This window comes from Triturus cristatus, chromosome 3_2 (genome assembly GCF_964204655.1).
Source record: "Triturus cristatus chromosome 3_2, aTriCri1.1, whole genome shotgun sequence".
Classification (NCBI taxonomy): domain Eukaryota; kingdom Metazoa; phylum Chordata; class Amphibia; order Caudata; family Salamandridae; genus Triturus; species Triturus cristatus.
Genome location: NC_140584.1, coordinates 577,064,353 through 577,083,668, shown reverse-complemented (window position 1 = coordinate 577,083,668; position 19,316 = coordinate 577,064,353). Strand labels below are relative to the sequence as shown.

The 19,316-nt window shown below is 46.7% G+C and overlaps 1 protein-coding gene across 1 annotated transcript in view; it reads left to right on the top strand.

Annotated features, from left to right (window-relative positions):
- The first annotated feature begins 369 nt into the window (after positions 1 to 369).
- The window catches only part of MFSD2A (MFSD2 lysolipid transporter A, lysophospholipid), a 101,515-nt gene continuing 82,568 nt past the window's right edge, over positions 370 to 19,316 (top strand). Inside the window, exons 1-3 of the mRNA XM_085648338.1 lie at positions 370 to 1,106; positions 10,314 to 10,439; positions 15,404 to 15,528. Coding sequence (XP_085504464.1) covers positions 1,023 to 1,106; positions 10,314 to 10,439; positions 15,404 to 15,528 — 335 coding nt within the window. The 5' untranslated portion in view covers positions 370 to 1,022. The remainder of the gene's footprint in view (positions 1,107 to 10,313; positions 10,440 to 15,403; positions 15,529 to 19,316) is intronic.

Below are 19,316 nucleotides of genomic sequence, written 5' to 3'. Positions count from 1 at the left end.
TTTGTGATATGTGAGCGAATGAGTGAGACAGTGTGCCAGTCATAATAATGTGACATTAATTTGTGTGTGTATTTTATTTTATTGGTTCGCGTTCCATACCCCTTGTGTGTGGAAGGTGTAGCCCTCGCGAGGTGTGTGTGCGGAATATGAAGCGTGTATTTACATTTTCGCGCGAGCTCGCCTTATGTATTTAATATGTGATTGTGGGTATGTGCATTATAATGTATGTGGGGCGTAACTCAAGTGCTGCGAATATGTGGTAAGAGTGATGCCCCTAGAGCAGATGAATGGCGTTGGGGATGGGAGTGGTGGGGGTGTGTCCTGCTCGGGCGTTCATTGGCTTCCTTGCTCAGCTGCCGCTGCTGACGTGTGCATGGGGTGAGGAAGGCAGAGGCTGCCTCCAGCGGGGGCCCGCTTCTGTAGGCGGGGCCTAATTCAATTCTCTAAGAAAGATATACCGGCTCAGTCCTTGAGAGCAGAAGGGAAGCGGGAACCCGGCCTACGGAGCAATACCGTATGACCCGCGGAGGAATAGCTATCCCCTACCTGCGGACTGTTTGGACCGCTCGAGTTGAATAGTTAGAGGGCCCCGGTCAATGAGGCGCACACACACTGCAGTGAGCCATAGAGACCTTCCGAGGGAGACGCATTGGACTCCTCAGTGAGCTGGAAGCCAACCCCGACAGAGCGATATACATCCCGTAGTGAGCTAGAAGCCAACCCCGACAGAGCGATAGACATTCCCACAGTAAGCTAGAAGCAAACCCCGACAGAGCGATAGACATTCCCGTAGTGAGCTAGAAAATCCCGACAGAGCGATAGACAGTCCCGTAGTGAGCTAGAAGCCAACCCCGACAGAGTGATAGACATTCCCGCAGTGAGCTAGAAGCCAACCCCGACAGAGCGATAGACATCCCCGCAGTGAGTCACGGGGACTCCCTGAGTGAGGCACAGTGAGCCATCGCGACAGCCTCCGCCGGTGAGAGCCAGGCCCCTCGGAGCGGGCTTCAGAGTGTGCCGGCATGGCCCGTGGAGAGGGGGCGGACAGCGTTTCTTCGGTGGAGCTTTTGAAACCTGCCCTGCGGGAGGAGGCCCAAGTCCGAGAGGTAAGGATCGCGGTTTGAGGGATCAGGGATGGAGGGTGCTAATACCGATGAAAGGCGCCTTTACTCCTCAAGGGTGCAGGATTGCCACGGGGGATCCGCCCATAGTACTCATCGGGACCCAGCAGGCATGCTATGCTGTACCTGCCTGCCCTTCTGGACACCTTGTTGCTCCTGGCGACTGAGCTGTGGCCTTATCTCATCCCGGTGATGGTTGCTGGGCCGGGCACTGATGGTTGGGGTGCCTCTGTTGGGCTGTCTTGCTGCTGCACAGTTTTACCTCAGTAGTAATTTTTGTAGTGCAATAATTCCAATTACTTGCCCCTTTCCCATGAGGTCAGCAAAGATACCGTGCTTCATTCCTATGGGTTAGTATACCAGTATAACGTATTCTGGGAGTGGTAGTTCTGCTTCACGCCGCTCGATCCGCTAGCCTTGCCTTCCATGCACTTATTGGAATTTTATGTGTGGTTTGGCTGTTAAGCACTGGGTTGTCCAAGTGGTCCGCAATGATTTATGGAGTGAAGGGTGCCAGCTTCATGGCTGAGGGTGATGTGTCCTACCCCGGAGGACAGCGTGGGGCTTCTCTGATTACACCCTGTGTCCTAGCTCCACAGGTCGCTTTCTGCGGTGCCTACAGAGTGTTTCAGCGCGCACCCCGCCAGTGTCATCTTAAGGAATGTTGGTATGGACTAAGCAGGGAAGGTAGAAAGCGAAGGAGAGCGGTGCACAGGAAACAGGAGGCGGTAACAGTACGTTTCATGGAGGTACAGACAGTGCGCACACACTGGTAGTCAAATAGGTTGGGTGAAGTAGTCAAATAGGTTGGGTGAAGTAGTAAAAGAGTGTAGTGAGTAGGGGCGAGAGAGGTGGAGATAGAGAAAGAAGCAAAGGAGGGGGAGGAAAGCGAAGGGACAAAGGGAGAGAAAGGCTACTCGTTTCAGTAGCCTCCTGAAGGCGGGTGGCCTGGGCAATTGCTCATTTTGCCCCTGCCTTAAAACGTCTCTGCATCCTGACTTACTTAGGGGGTCAAGTGGTTCCTCTGCACAGTTTGCATTGTTGCCTCTGAGGGTTGAGTCCTTTGCTCTTTCTTAGTGAAAGTTACATTTAGAGGGCTGCAGATATGCCCGACTTGTTATTGCATCCACGTGATAGCAACTTAAAGTGCATTCATTTTCACAAAGTCAACTTCCTTAAAGGGCCCGCGTTAGGACCGGTTAGTAATGACTCGACGTTAGAAGCAACTGCTTCCGCCCATTGAGGCCCCTCCCCAGGCCTCAACTGCCCGTTTTTTCTCACCGGGAATTTCCCCGGTGGGCTCAAGTTTTCGGAAGCCACAGAGTTCCTCCGCCGTCGCCTTTTTGACACTTTCTCCAGCAGACACAGCGGGTCGGGGGGGGGGGGGGGGTGAGAGAAATGGGAGGCCGGCGCCAAGGCTGTTTTGAATATTTTACATGGGACACTTCTGGTTCCCAGGCCGGCTCGCCCTGCCAGAGCTTTTCACGGCCCGCCATTTTTGAGACATCCCCGCTGACCCCTTTTAGTAAACGTGTATTTTCTGTTTGCGTGTGATTTTAAATATTATTTCGCCCAAACGGCCTTTCCTTAATGTGGAACTCTTGGCCATCGCCTCGTCCCCGCTCCGCGTCTCTCCTTACCCCCTCACCACCGCTTTTGTGCTTCCAATCCCACACATCGCCGCGCCTTAGATAGCAAAGACAAAAAAAATAATACAAATATGATGCCCCCCACCCCACAGCTTGCGTATATGTACGTCACCGCCTCTGGGCAGCGCTTGGTTCTTCTGCACTTAGAATCACCGGTGCTTGAGTGCCTACGTGAGGCGGCACGAGGGCAGGCTTCCGTGTGTGTTCAGCGGGTGGGTGTGTGCGCGCTCTGGGCTGCGCCTAGGAGGGAGCTGTCAGTGAGCGACACGTTGTGCCGGTCTGTCTCCTCCCCCGCTGTCTGTATTTATCAGGGGTCTCGCTGGCTCGGGTCACTGCGTGCCTGTGCCTCTGCACACCTCACCTCTAAAGCATGCCTCGCTGCACGCGGCGGGCCCGGCCCCTGGAAGGGGAGAGGGCGAATATGTATATTTAACTGGGGGGGAGGGCGGGCCAGGTCCAGCTGGCGTTACAGGGGTGTGTCTGGCTAATCTATTTATATTGTTTTCTGTAGCGCAAACGCATTCTGCGCCACCGGTTTTATTTATACGTATTTTGTCTATAGCACAGAGTACACCAGATGGAGTGTGGCTGTGAAATAACAAGGGCGTCGCGGCGTACGGGGATAGTCGCAGAGCATGTGGACACCACTGTAATAACAGAAGGAGAAGTCATTGACCGGAGTCAGTGAGAGGGATAACATTAGCACATCGGGAATAATAGTTGTTTTGAGCTTGACACAGCAGAGGTGTAATGGCATGAGTAGCACACACTCGTCATTAAGCAGTTTCAGAGTGCTGTACAAAGTTGCTGCAGATGTGAGCTCGAAGCACTGCGTGGAGCAATTTTAGAGTGCTGTGAAAGAACTTTTGAAACAACTGGCGTAAACGAAACGGAACAGTGGGACATTATCTCGAGGCGTGGAGTGAAGAGAGATTCTAGTTTCTGCACCACAGACAGGTCAAGCCACAGTTGTCATGTCACGTAAGAAGCACTCAGATGTGCGACATTGTTTGCCACGCCCCCTTTAATGCTCTGGCGCTACTGGTAACCTCCAACCCGACTGACTGATCGCCTCCTTCTCCCTCGGTGCTCCTCTCTGCTTCCTGTATGACCGGTTATACCGTTTCTCGTCTGACTTCGCTTCGCAGATGACCCCAGGTCATCCAGGCTGCCATGCCCACGGTCTGGGCTCTCCGTTTACTGACCACTGTGATTTTGTGGCTTAGTCAAATTAGTTTCACTGATAGTCAACACGGTAATAAGCACCAGAATACATTATGAAGTTGTACCTATGGATAGTTGTGTGGTATGTCTGTAGAACTAAACCAGGCAAAAGGTAGTGGGGCACTGTACAGGGTCAAAGAAAGAAAGGAAAGATTAAGTCAATGATTAGACAGGAGGCTATGTTCTGATAGGCATGTCTGTGATATTTTTATATCGTGTAAATCTAGCCTAAAAGAAGCGGGGCTACTGGATTGCTGTTTCCTTGGTAACCTAGATAGAGGCATGTTAACTTTAGTTTGGAAAGTATTCTATCTATTTCCTGTCTAGGATTTCTGTGTTTCATCCAATCTGCTTTCTGTCTGGCTTTCAATCTGTCTACTTCTGTGTACGGTTTTATCCTGCCTTTCTATCTCGGAGGCGGGCTTCATTCTATCTGCTTCTTATCTGGGATTCTTCCCATCTGTGGGCTCCCTCTGCATTGTCACAGGGATTTTGGCCTCTTATGCTCCCCAGTGGGGTTCAGCCCCTTATGCGTCCTGCCCAGGACACAAGTCTTAAAAAATAAGTGGATGGACTAACCAAGTCAGGCAGTATGCGAGTGAAATTATAACGCGTGCTATCAAAGCACATAACGTCAATAACCATGCCAACTGAAAATGTAATAAAATGTTTTTTTTTAAAGTTGTCTCCTGCAACGCATATCAAGTAACAGATCACTGATTTTTATTTTATGTCGATTGGTAAATGGATTACTGCTATGAACACAGAGATCCTTTTGTTACTTGCAGTCAATAAATTGGAATCCCTCTAGTAGACTACAGTGAGCTATGAAGTGTATTTGACTACCACACCTTCTAACCCCGACTGTCTCATGTAACACATCTTCTACATTAATTTACACACTTACATGACTTATTTGGAATGGATAATGTGTATGTTATGTAAAGTGCTCTAACCCTCTGCATCGGGATGAGTAGCGCTATAAAAGAAATAAAATAGTGCTATTTAAATTATTTGTGTAAGCACTGAGACAGACCAACCCATCTGACATCCTAACAATGCATGCACTTATATACAACAAAGTAAAAAGCATGCATCTCTTAAGTACCTGTGAAGAGATAAGCGGTGTGATTTTGCTTTCTCGCCTTTGCATTTGTGAGGTTCCAGTACGCCTCCAGTCCCATAGGTGATCAAACGGAGCCATGATGGCCCCTTAACTTCTGTCTTTATCATTGCCCAGCTGGAGGTGGGAAAAAGCCCTCTCCCTGCACATTGCTGCTGGGAATCGAAAGCAGACAACGTGCAGGAGATGAACGTGTCAGGTGTTTCAAACTTACACTGGGACAAGTTCTACATATTTCTTTGGGGCCATACTTCTTAGCAGGGGGGACGGCATTCACCCTGTAAAAAGAGTGGGTGGACACCATATTCCCGCGTGTACTGCCGACTTGTGCCCTGGTCCTGCCCCACCTGGGATCCGTCACTTCCATGTCCTGTCTGAAATTCACCCCTTCCACATTTTTCCCATTTGGGATTATTCCCATTTATGCGTCCATCTGGAATTTGCCCTCGTTGTGGTCTGGAATTTCTCCTGTATGGAATTCAATCTATCTACCTCCCATTGGTGTCTCCTCTGGGATATATATCGAATCGGCCTCCTGTCTGGGATTCTGTAGTGCACTTCATTTGACATACATGTCATCTGTGATACGTTCCTTCTGCATCCTGCCTTGGAGATGTCCCATCTACACCCTGTGTTGGCTAGGCTACATCCAAAATCTTGGAGATATCTCTTATCGGATAATTTCTGTCTGGCATGTATACTATCTGCAGCCTGTCTTTGATACGTCCCATGTGGGTTTCTCCCTGCCTGGGCTGCACCCTGACTGAGATATATTCCATCTGCAGCTTTCCTGTGACACACCCTGTCTGCACCTTGTGTAAGTCATGTCCTACCTGGGATATGCCCCAGGGGATCGTTCTCACTTTCATGGTTGGGACTCCTTCATTCTCTTCCTGTTCGGCTTTGCTCCTCTTTGATTCTTTGTCTGAGGGCTTATTCTGTCTGCCTGCAAAGTATGTCTTTGCACCATCAGTCTATCTAGGATGTGCCCCAGGAGCATCCCATCTGGGTTCATTCCATATGCATCATGTCTTGGGGTTCTGTCTGCTTGCCTTGATTTTGTCTGTGGATTAATTCAATCTGCTCCCATCCTAAGCAGGAGAATCTATTTGGGTATGAATCCTATTTACTTCCTGCACAGTGGTTCATTCTTAGGGGTGTTCATGATGCCTGCTTCCTGTCTAGGTGTACATTCTACCATCTTCCTGTTTTACAATGCATGCTTTCCTTCTGGGAGGCAATCACCTTTGCTTCCTGTCTTCAATCAATCAAGGAATTTGTAAAGCACACTACTTACCCGTGAGGGTCTCAAGGCGCTGAAGGGAGGGGGGGAGCCGCTACTGCTCGAAGAGCCAGGTCTTGCGATGTCTTCTGAAGGTGAGCAGGTCCTGGGTCTGCCGTAGGTGGGTGGGGAGGGTGTTCCAGGTCCTGGCGGCGAGGTAGGAGGATGATCTGCTGCCGGTGGTCTTTCGTTGGATGCGGGGCACAGCAGCGAGGGCGAGGTTTGTTGAGCAGAGCTGGCGGGTGGGGGTGTAGAAGTTCAGTGTCGTTCAGGTAGGCTGGTCTGGTGTTGTGGAGTGCTTTTTGTGCGTGGGTGAGGAGTTTGAAGGTGATCCTCTTGTCGACGGGGAGCCAGTGTAGGTCTTTCAGGTGGGGGGTGATGTGGCTGTGTCAGGGTACGTTGAGGATCAGACGTGCAGAGGTGTTTTGGATGCGTTGTAGTCGATGCAGGTGTTTGGCTGGGATTCCTGCGTAGAGTGCATTGCCATAGTCCACCCTGCTGCTGACGAGGGCCTGTGTAACAGTACTCCTTGTTTCGGACGGGATCCACTTGTCGATCCTGCAGAGCATGTGGAGGGTGTTGTAGCAGGAGGAGGGGACGGTGTTGATCTGCCTCGACATGGAGAGGGAGGAGTCGAGGACGAATCCCAGGTTGCGTGCGTGGTCAGTAGTTGTGGGTGCTGTTCCCAGCGATGTTGGCCACCACGAGTCGTCCCAGGCCGAGGGGGGTGGATCCGAGGATGAGGACCTCCGTCTTGTCTGAGTTCAGTTTCAGACGGCTGCTCTGCATCCAGTCGGGGACGGCCTTCATTCCCTCGTGGAGGTTCGTTTTGGCGGTGTGCGGGTCCTTGGTGAGGGAGAGGATGAGCTGGGTGTTGTCGGCGTAGGAGATGATGTTGAGGTTGTGCTGACGGGCTACTTGTGCGAGGGGGGGGCCATGTAGATGTTGAACAGCGTTGGGCTAAGTGATGATCCCTGGGGAACGCCGCAGATGATGTTGGAGGCTTCGGAGAGGAAGGGTGGGAGTCGGACTCTCTGGGTTCTGCCGGAGAGGAAGGATGTTGTCCAGCTGAGGGCTTTCTCATGGATCCCGGCTTCTTGGAGGCGTATTTTTAGGGTGCGATGGCAGACTGTGTCGAAGGCGGCCGACAGGTCCAGGAGGATGAGGGCTGAGGTTTCGCCGTTGTTGAGTTGTCGCCTGATGTCATCTGTGGCGGCGATGAGGGCTGTTTCAGTGCTGTGGTTTCGTCTGAACCCGGACTGGGACGGGTCCAGGATGTTGTTGTCTTCGAGGTGGCGGGTTAGTTGTGCGTTGACGATTTTCTCGATGACCTTCGCCGGGAACGGGAGCAGGGAGATGGGTCGGAAGTTCTTGGGGTCCGCCGTGGGCTTCTTGAGGAAGGCGTTGATTTTGGCGTGCTTCCAGCTGTCCGGGAATGTGGCTGTCTCGAAGGAGGCGTTGATGACCTTCCGTAGTTGGGGTGCGATGGTTGCGTTGGCTTTGTTGAACACGTGGTGAGGGCAAGGGTCTGACGGTGATCCAGAGTGGATGGAGTTCATGACCATGCGTGTTTCTTCGTTGTTGACGTTGGTCCAGGAGGTCAAGTGGTTGGTCCAGGTGGTGTTCACGGGGGAGGGGTCTGGTGGGGTCAGGTCGATCGGGATGTTGAAGCTGTTGTGGATGTCTGCTATCTTCTGGTGGAAGAAGGTTGCCAGAGCGTTGCACAATTCTTGTGAAGGCGGAACGTCGTTGGCGGTTGGGTTGGAGAGTTCCTTCACAATGCTGAAGAGCTCTTTGCTGTTGTGTGCGTTGTTGTCCAGTCTGTTTTTGAAGGAGGATCTTTTGGCCATTCTGATGAGGTGGTGGTGTCTACGAGTGGCGTCCTTGTGGGCTGCGTGACTGTCAGATGTGCGATCGTGGAGCCATTTCTTCTCCAGTTTCCGGCACGCGCGTTGGAGGTCTGTAGCTCGTCGGTGAACCAGGTGGCTTTCTTGCTGGCGTGGTTGATTGGGGGGGGGGGGTTCCCTGAGTGGTGCGAGGGTGTTTGCGCTGTCTTCAATCCACTGTCTGAGGTTGCGGGCTGGCGTGTCTGGTTCGGTGGAGGCCTCAGGTGGGTTCTGGGCGAGGGTGCAGGTCAGTTGGTCTTCGGTGACTTTGCTCCAGCATCGACGTGGGAGTTGTTTGGTGCGGTGGTGCGTGTTTGGCTTCTTGAAGGTGAAGTGGATGCAGCGGTGGTCGGTCCAGTGGAGTTCGGTGGTGTGGATTAAGGCGACGTGGGTGTCTGTGTCTTGCGTATTTTAGGCATGGACACTGGAATTATGAAAGTTTTGCGCCTGCATCATTTTCCTCATTCAATTTATGAATTTGTCACATGGCCACATCATCTGCAGATTTTTTTTTTAAAAAAAATGCTTATACTTCAAACTGATCAAAAGTTACTGGAAATTCAGCAACTCTTGTTGCAGCACAGTGATGGGCTTTACGTAAAGGTTGACTGCGCAACTTTCTATTGCTTATTGCTGTATTTGTGTTCTTAATTCGTACTAATGACAAAACCTTGCTCAGACAGTGTTAACATATGTAAACATGACAAAATAAAGAAGTACTATCACACAATTTGCTGCATTATGCAATATAATTTGCCATTTCTTCCTGCATTTTGTCTGAGAGGTGATCCACATGCTTACTGACCAGTTTTGATTCTGTAAATTGTGAGGTAATCCAGCAAGTTTTATGTTTGTAGTTCCTCTTACCCCAATTTGTCTGATGGATTTAGTCCTTCTGCTTCCTATCTTGGGTTCATCCTGTATGTTTCCTCCTAAGAGGGTGCAACTCCAACATTATACCCTGTACACTACTTGAGCCAGAAGCTCTTACTGTTCAGTTCCTGTATGGTGGCAGCAGTGCCATCATAGGGATTTAAGGGGCCACAGCTAAAGCATACTTTCGAGCTCCCTGTTCAAAACAACTCTAAATGTATTATTCCAGTTTAGCTAATGGAGAAAGTGCACTGCTTCCCCTTTGTGAATGGGTTTTCACCTTCTCTGAGGATTTTGTAACTTTTCAATGGTTGCAATGGAATTACAATCATAAACTGTTGATGGATGTGGTAGAGGATCGCTGTTTGGAAGTGATGCCCACAACATGCCCATTCCAAACAGCAATTCATAAACCCTTTCAAAACTCATTTACCGCATTACAGATATAGGTCCTCTGCGCCATCGGAGCACTTTCTGTGATATCACTGAAATCAATGGTGTTGCTTAAAGACATGTACAGTGACACTGTATAAACCATATTGGGCCTGATTCACAATTCACTGTTGACTAAGTTTACTACTTTTCAGTATTTACAAACTTCACTTTTATAGTACATCCAGAACTACATATGGCCAACTGCTGGTACTGCAACACACCTTCACAGAAAGTAATAGAGATAGGGACTTAAAATAAAACCCCATAGGAAATAATGTAAAATTAATTTATTTATCAAATATTTAGTAACCAGTTTTGAATTAAGAATAATTTAACAATAAATGTTTAGTTTTTCAAAATAGGTTATTACATAGTTTATAAATAAATGTGCGATTTATATCTTTAATAATAATTTATATTTGTAACCATTTTAAATTTTCATTTAACATTATTTCCCATGGGATTTTAACATAAATCCCCTACCTCAATTATTGTTTATATGAGGGTGTTGGCAGTACCAGAGGTTGTCCATGTGCAGTGCTATACTTACTGGTTACTGCACTTATGTAGTATGTGAATACCGAAAAGTAGTAAACTTACTCAAAAGTGCAGTTTGTGAATCAGGCCCTCCGTGTCTTGCATGGTTAATGTTGTGCCTTGTGGGTCACTGCTGGCATCCTTTAGGGTTTTCATTGCTCATGTTTTCTGCTCTTTTTGTAGCCCAAGAAGCAGCAGAGGCTCTCTGTATGCGCCAAGATATGTTACGCCATCGGAGGAGCGCCCTATCAAATAACAGGCTGCGCGCTCGGTTTCTTCCTGCAAATCTACCTGCTCGACGTAGCACAGGTAAGTCTTTTGGGATCTGCATCCTGACATCCATGGTGTGAGGCGGTCACAAGGTGACCTGGCAGTCCGTGGGCTGAATGAGGCAGTGCTAAAAGGTAGTCTAGTGCCAAATATGTGTGGCAAGCTTTTTGGTAGGTGAAGGGTACTTTGGTGACTTCTCTGTAATGGATTTAGGAGTGGGATTTTCCGAGTATCGAATGGAGCGGCTGTAGGGTCATGGCAGAGATGCTCTATGGTGGATGAAGGAGTGGCAAGCTCTGGGTAATTTGGCTAATGGTCGTTTGGTTCTGTATAATGCATAGAAGGGTGGGCATGTGACATCCTGTTTGGTTATTTTTTTCTCATTGCATTGCTTTAGCCAACATTGCTTCTTTTGACAATATAGTAAGCCCCTTCCTGGTGTCTAAAGGCAGCACCTGACCCATCAGATCTACAATAACTCTGCTCTTCTACAGAGTGAACTGTTTCATTTAATTTTGTGGGCATTGAGCGTTTATGAAATCGGACCTTCTGGTATCTTCTTTTGGATGCAAAATACACCACAGACTGGTATATTTCCCAAAAGGAAAAAAACACTCTCATAAAAAGCTAATGCTGAAAAACGTAGATGGTAAGACTTGGAATGCCGTACACAGAGAAATTGACCTTTTAGGGAATTCCAAATTTGTGGAGGAAAAAATCCAAGGATTCAGCCTAAAAGTTTTGTATTCAAAGACACCAGTATTTTTTACCAGGAAACAGATCCATTATCCGCTCCCCTGCATTATAGTCTCAAAAGTCGGAAGTGATCAATGTCCTTACAAACTTCTGCAGACTTTTGTTCAAAATAAAGGCGAGCTTTTCTAGCTTTATAACAGTTTCACCGATTTGCTCTCAGCCCCTTACTTGAAAGAGTTATTACACGTCTATCTTAGCTGTCCAAAGCGATGTTTGTTCTTACTTGTCTAAGTGCCTACTAATTTAATACAGAACATGCATTGAGAAATGTCAGTAATTTATAATGTACTGTACAATGCTAAATCTCATGGAGCGGGATGATGAGAGGAAGTTCCCACTCTATTCTTGACAATTGCCCCGCCTCCTCACTCTGCCGTTTCTCATCAGACAAACGTACTGCCTCCGCCTACCGTAGCGTCATTGCCAGTCAAGCATATGGGAGTATTTTAGGGTGTCCATTCAGGTAAAAAAAAAAAGCTTGTTTTAAGGACTCCTAAGAAAACTAAAAACTAAATATGGCAAGATACAACTTTAAAGTCAAACTAAACTCAACAGCTAGAAAAAGTTTCAAAGAGCAAAATTATGTCCAGTATACATTCCCTAAAATTAAACTTTAAAGTTTCCGCCAAAATTAAATGCCAGCTTCGTTACTTTTGCAGTTTATACTCTAATCCTCTAATTTACAACAGGCAGGCAAGGTGGAGGGGATGTAAAATGGGTGATGCTCGTTGTGTGCCTGTATTTTTTTTTTTCTTTCTTTTTTTCTATCTTCAAGGTGTTTATTGTGGCACCAAATGATTCCTAGGTGCCAGTTATCTTCACAGGTTAAATTATGTCGGAAATCAACACTGCAAATATGTAGTTATTTGAGGTGGCAATAAAATGACTGCATGTTATGCCTTATGTAGCTCACCATAGTTACGGAACAGAAAACACATCACTAGAGTAGAACAGCAGTCTTGGCTAAAAGGGAAACCTTAGCAAGAGTGCCAAACAGCCACCAACTCTAAGGCCAAACTGTGTAACACATAGTGTCAGTAGCTTAATATTTTTTCCTCGAGTCCTTGAAATGCTGTGTTTATGCATTGCAGTCCTGCTGTTTCCAGTGCAAGGTACTTAATTTAGCAGATTCTTCTAAACAAAAGCTGAAGATCTTTAAAAAAAAATATATATATATATATATATATATATATATAATCTACTGGCGGTTGCCAGTAGATAGTTATAGTTAGGACCGTGTTTCCATAGGAAATCTCAAAATTCTATTTTGAATAACTTTGGCGCCGGTTGACGAATCCTCGCAAAATTCTCAAAACTAATGGGGCACTCCGTTCAGCTCCTACCCTGAAAGTCTCTGGGTCATTCGTCAAGCGGGGGCCGAGAAAAAAGGGGGGTCCCAAAACGCGTTTTCCCCATGCATTTTTCCATAGGACCTTTAGACGCAGCTACAGCCCGAACGGCTGAACAGAATTACTTGAAATTTGGCAGAGAGGTAGCCATAAGGTCAAGAAAGTGCCTTTTGCAGGTCTGGTGTAAATCTGTTCAGTATTTCCTGAGAAAATAGCATTTAAAAGCATATCAATATCTATATGCGAGCACCCTAACGTGCGCGAGCGTAATTCTGATTGGTGGTTACATGTTAGTCGACGTTCGAATCGGTCGAAATCAGGAAGTGTCGGCCGCCATTTTGTTTGTTTTCAGTGCGAGAGTGCAAAAGGAAGGTGGCGAACGTGAAAAGGGGGCAGGGTAGAGAGTTCCTGACCCCCTAGCCTTTGTCAGGGGGTGCGCGCACTGTGAAAAACCCCAACAACAAAAAAAATCGCGGGGGTGCGTGCACCGTGCGCGCACGGTGAAAACCAAAAAATAATAATAATTTGAATACGTAGTTTATTGTAAAATAAATATATAAAAAAATAATACATAAATAAATTGGCATTTAAAAAAACGTACAAATTCACTGAAAAAACCATAGGTTTCACACACGTTATAGTTAGGAATTGGCATTTAAAAAACCTTGCAAATTCACTTAAAAAACCATAGGTTTCACACATGTTATAGTTAGGTGGATATTTCACTCGTAAAAAACCAATGAAATTCCCCAGTTATAGTTAGTTCAGATAACTATAACTCGCGCGACCGCCACTCTATCACAAGGATGATGTCATCAGTGATGTCATGAGTGATGCCACTGACCATGTCATGAGTGATGTAATATGTGACGTCATGAGCAGTGGATTGCGGGCGCGCGAGTTATAGTTATCTGAACTAACTATAACGGGGGAATTTCATTGGTTTTTTTACGAGTGAAATAGCCACCTAACTATAACATGTGTGAAACCTATGGTTTTTTTAAGTGAATTTGCAAGGTTTTTTAAATGCTAATTCCTAACTATAACGTGTGTGAAACCTATGGTTTTTTCAATATATATATATATATATATATATATATATATATATATATATATATATATATATATATATATATATATATATATATATATATATATATATATATATACACACACACATACATTAATACATGGGCAAAGACAATAGGTGTGGCATTACCTATTAGCCTTTTGGGTTTGTCAATGGTTGTTTTTGTCATGATTTTTGTAAACCATTATTGTTGGGGGAGCTGCTAGTCCCTCACAAACACAAAAAAATTGACTAGAAGGAAAAATATGTTTAAGCCTCAAAGTGAACTACTTTGTATGAAGTATGTTTCATGTGAACGAGCAGAATGCCGCCACGCACAGTTAATGTAGCCAATGACTGAAGTGGGCTGACCCATTGACACAAGATGTATTTTGTAGTTGGTGGAAGAAAAATGTGTATGACGCAACAGACCAATGGATGAAGAGAGCTGGCTGAAAGATCTTGTAAGTATATCATTTTAGCAAAATCAACAGGTGTTGACTAACGCCTGACCTAAAGAACAAGACAGCAAACGAGTGTGTTCAGTTAAAGCCCTAACGATAATCGCTTCTTTAGCAGTAAGCAAGCAGTTGAGCTAAAGCTTTCCTTTTGTTGCATTTAACACAATAACGAGCTGAATTGTTTCAGCGTTCTTGTTCTTATAACCTCCAAATCCCTTTAGCCTCGAATTTCTCACCGTCAGGTGTTATCATCCCCTTTCCATTCTTGACAGGCGAGAAAGTTCCACCCTCTCCCCCAAGCTTTTACAGGTTTAGTTTCTTGGCTGTGCGCGTGCAGCAAGAGTGCTTCGGAGAGAAGATAATGGAACAGTAGGTCTCTGCTCTTCCTTAGGCCAGGGAACGACGGATAGCAGTGATAGTCATTCACCCCTCCTTTTGTTCACGATGACGCTCGCACGGATATCACTTTCTGGGCCCTCGAAGCTCATGGCACGCGCGCTCGGTGACGGCTCGCGGTGCCCCTGCCTGTCTCTGCCCCTCGTGCCCTGCAGCATGGAGGGTATTACCTTTCTGCCACCCACGCCCTGCGTACGGCGTCTGACATGATTAATGAAACGCCGAAAAGGCCTTTCTGTCTGAGGAGGTGTCTGCTGGGCCACTGCTGAGATCGGTCTCCTGGTCAGTCACTCATTCATACGAGTTGAGTTGATTTGTGATGAGGAAGAAGTCAGGCTGAGGAGGAGTTACAGGGGACAGATCAGGCTTGGACTCTTTTTCTACACAGCCACACGTAGGTTGATGCAAGATCAGTGGTACGAAGGCGATCGTGGATGGGTGGTACTGTTTGTTTATTTATTTGAGTATTTATATAACACTGACTGCTTCGTGCTGACGTTCGAGTGGTGTACACGTGAAATTGAGTATAAAATCGCAGAGCAAAATCAATGCGAGCTTTGAATATCCATCTTCGACAGAGTTTCTTAACCCTAAGGAAGCCTTCTTGGCTAATAAAGAAAGCGTTTTCTAAATCATCTTTTTTTTGTTTTGTTCTGGTAGTCAGTTAAACAGTTGAGGTGGCAGTGTTTGATTTTTCTCTATAAATGTTTGAGATGTACTTGGTAATGGGGTAGAGACAGTGACCGGTTGTGGATGGCAGTTTAATCCTCTTTGGAGGGCTTCCACGTACCCTCTGGCAGGGGTACAGTACTTGGCTGAGTGGAGGGATTGTGCAGTACTGGGTGTGCCACTGGGGTCTCCCTTTATTTATTTAAATGTATGGAGGCCCTGAAACCTGTAGTGAGTGGGGTGTACAGAAGAATAACTCTTTAACCTGCATTGCCCTAAACTCCACTGCTTCCCTTGCTGCAGGTGGACCCCTTCTATGCCTCCATTATCCTGTTCACTGGCCGTGCCTGGGATGCAATCACCGATCCCCTTGTTGGCTTCTTCATCAGTAAAACACCATGGACGCCATTTGGGCGCTTAATGCCCTGGTAAGTAGACTTTGTGCTCCTCTACCCTCTTTCTTTAGTTAGTTGCCTTTTTCTTCAGTCACAGATATCCTTTCTTTTGCACAACCGCTTTCTCTTACATGAGCTCACTTCCTCCTGCATATCCTCTAATACAGAATCCCTTTGTCTTGCACAATCCCATCTTTTTGGAGTAGAACTCCTCCCCTGGCCCTACTCCCTTTCTTTGACCCAGCTATCTTTTTTTCTGGCCCTACTGTCCCTCTTCTAGCAAATCTGCCTCCGCTGTCCTACCTTTCCTCAGGCCCTCAATGACCTTATGGTGGGATATAACCCTTTCTCTGGCAAGGCCCCCTTTCCTGTGCCCTGGGTGACTTTCCTGTGGTTTAGGTCCATTGCTTCTGGCACAGGATCCTGACTATGATATAGAGGGCTCCTAACTGTAATAGAGATGCCAGGCCTGTGTCACTCTTCCTGTGACACGGGTCTTATGTCTTTGACATGGACCCCTTCCCCTGACATGGGTCAATGCCTCAAGCATGAGACCCTTCATCTGGCTTCAGTCCACTAAACATGGGCCTGGCAGGGCTGAAAGTTGAGGAGACCTGCTCAGTGACAATCAGAGTCCACTCGAGTCCTGTTGAAATGTTGAATGCAAAGTTACCTTCAAAGGTTTCTTACCAAGTGTGAAGGTGTAAGATGAATGGGCTTCCCAAGGAATTTGTTTATATATGTATTTTCTGAAGCACTTAATGCTACATAAATGACATCGGAGTGATGCTCCTCATGCTGGATTCGGCATCTCTACTGTTCCTTTAATGTGTCTCTATCATGATTTAAGACCTTTCACCTGGCTGAGGAGAAAACTGAAGTCTGCCAGTCTGAGGGCACTGGAGGTGGTGGTCTGTGATATCGCAGTTTTACAGTAGTTTAGGCAGCACTTGGTGTTAGCTTTAGATTGTAGGAATTAAGAATATGGAACCTTGCTCTTAGAAGTATAGAATGTTAGTCTGTTTGATATTGGTTGGCAGCCTTCGTGGATGAGACATTTTGTATGTACCTCTGTATTAATAAAACTGTCTGGTACATCATCGACTGCCTCAAGTCGTACTTCTCTACAATTGCGATGATATTGGTCTGAACCCACGCTGTGGTACAGATTTCCCGGTGTTTTCAAGAGAGGAGCATGTAACGGACTCTGCATGACCGAGTCCATGGCCTACCCCATCTTTGAGCTAACGGGGGTTACGGAGAAAGGAGACATGCCAATGCGATTTCATGGAAGTTTCTCCCATTGTGGCCCAAAGTACTGTTGTGCAAATGTATTTTAATGTCATTTTTTTAAAACTTCGGAGAGCAGTCCCTTGCGATCTTGTCGCCTCACGACCAATGGCCTGCTTGTGAGCTGCTCCATGTCTTTGGTCTGCAGCATGGTTGCTCGTGCTATGTACTTGCGGCCAGAGGGTTCCTTGCATGCCTCCTATCTCCGGTGTGCTACGTCGCGATTGGAGAGTGGCTTGTGAGCCTGCTTTGTCAAGCGTGCTGCATCACAGAGGTTCGGCTTCTCGCTTCCCAATTGACTGGGGCGCTCTGTGCTTCTACTCAGTTGTGGTTGCTTGGACGGCAGCCATACACGGTGTGCTCTGTGTTTGATCTGAAAGGGGGCCGCGCCTGTCGCTATGAGTTCAGTGATAGGCACACTTGGAGAATCGACTTTGGTAAATTCCCGTTCCAACCATAGAAATTTAAGTTAACATTATTATACTGGTCTAGTTTGGCTCCAGTGATGGGCACTCTTGCTTTTCATTTTCGCTTGACTCCATTGACGGACACACCCGCTTGTCATTTCTACTTTATTTTTACTCAATATATCCTTTGCATTTAAACCTTAGTGACATGCACACTTTTGTCATATCCCTGCTTGTCACTAGTTGCTAGTTTCCCTATAGTCACCTCAGTGACGGGCCCACTTGATTGTCATTTGTAATTTCTGGAACATATATATTTTCTTTCAGGGGATCTTGGTGTGAGCTGCACACTGGTGGTGTTCAGATTACTGTCCTAATTTTTTACTTTGGGTGAGGTGCTTTACATTAGTGTTTTTACAGTGTTGGAATCATTTAAAACATTACGCCACCACCCTTCTTTTTATTTTCCCGGCTGAACCACCTATGGAGTGGTCAAAGTGGAAAAAGGTCTTCTTACATTATGTGACCTAGTCCGAGATGGACCTCGGTTCCCGGGAGTAGATTTTCTCCAACTCCTCATATTTGTTGCTTGACCGGACTTTGGTGTGCAGAGGCAAGGATAATTACCTTTTCTGAATGTTAAGGTTATGGTAACCATTGTCAACGAGGTGATAGCGCAAGACCCCCTGGGAACAGTGTTAGCAAAAATCTTATTCAAAGGGTGTCACATTCCACATATGGACCGGTGTCGTCTTGTAAGTGTTCGAAGGATCCCTTGTGCCTGCAATAGTCAAGCGTTTATAGGCAGGCCTGGAGAGAGATTTGGATGTGGATTCACTAAGGGAGGGGATGAAACAAATGACTAGGTGATGTGCTAGCTTTTTAATTGGATGTGATAGAACAATAACTGGTACAAAATGTGTGAGTGGTTTGAACCATGTGGGGATTAACTGGTACAGAGGACGCTAGAAGGGTAGATCAAGGAGAGCGGGGGGGGTCACAAGATGGGAAGAAGGCAGTGACCATACAGTGAAGAGGTAAGGAAAAAATAAGTTTGGCCATTTCTTTGAGGAGTTGGTGGTACCAGTGGCATAGGGAGCCCCCTGCTCTAGCAGCTTAAGCGGGGACTGCCACTGTGCCTGATTCGATCCCACTTAAATGGTAATTAGTTGTTTATGCACCTTTTCTGTCTGCAGCACTGCAGACAAAATGCTCATAGATGACACTGTTAAGGAAAACCTTGCTTGATTGGTGCAGACCTTGGGCTGACATGCACAGTGACTCAAATATAAATGATGGAAATGGTGTAAAACACAATGAGAGAAATACAAATTAAAAAACATGGTTGAGAGAGAGAACGGTGAGAAATAAAAAGTAAGGTGAACAAATTATGGGGTGAAAGACAGAAAGGGAGGAAGGAAGGGTGGTTGAAAGGAAGGCAGTCTTACCTCCTTCCTGGTCAAGCCTTAATTCCTGACTCCTGGGAGTGATCACACTGTCAGACAGGATCTCAGAATCCTCCTGTCATGGGGGCAGCAAATGCGGGAAGCACGGCCTTGCCAGCCAGAGCACAGAGAAGCTGGTGCAACCTGGTGAGCAACCTCTAAGGTAGCCACATACGCGCATATGCATTCCACATCACCCAGGACATGAGATTCATGTCGGGGGTGAGAAGGCATCTTTTTGATACCAAAAATGATATATTTCAGCTGTACCATAATGGAGCTAGCAACCTTGAATGCCTGGGTGGCAGCCCGTGTTATTCTATGGACCTCTAACACTTCTAGTAGTTTCCAAAGAAGATACCTCCGTATAGGGACATATGGGCTTGCCCTTATATCTCCTCACCTTGAATATAATGCACCCTGCCTCCTGGGCTTAGGAGGCCTTCCATAGCTGTGCTTGAGCTACAGTAAAATTAGTGTATGGCCTGTGCCAAACATGGTGAGGGCACAGTTGAGTTTGGACAGTTTTCACTGTTCTTGCAGTCTGCAATGGCAGTCCTGTTGTCTGTAGTTTACTTGGGTCACTCAGGGTGGCACAAAACCGTGCTCAAGCCCTGGGGACCCCCTGGATACCCCTTGTACCATATACCAGGTGCTTATAAGGGGGTAAATTATTTGG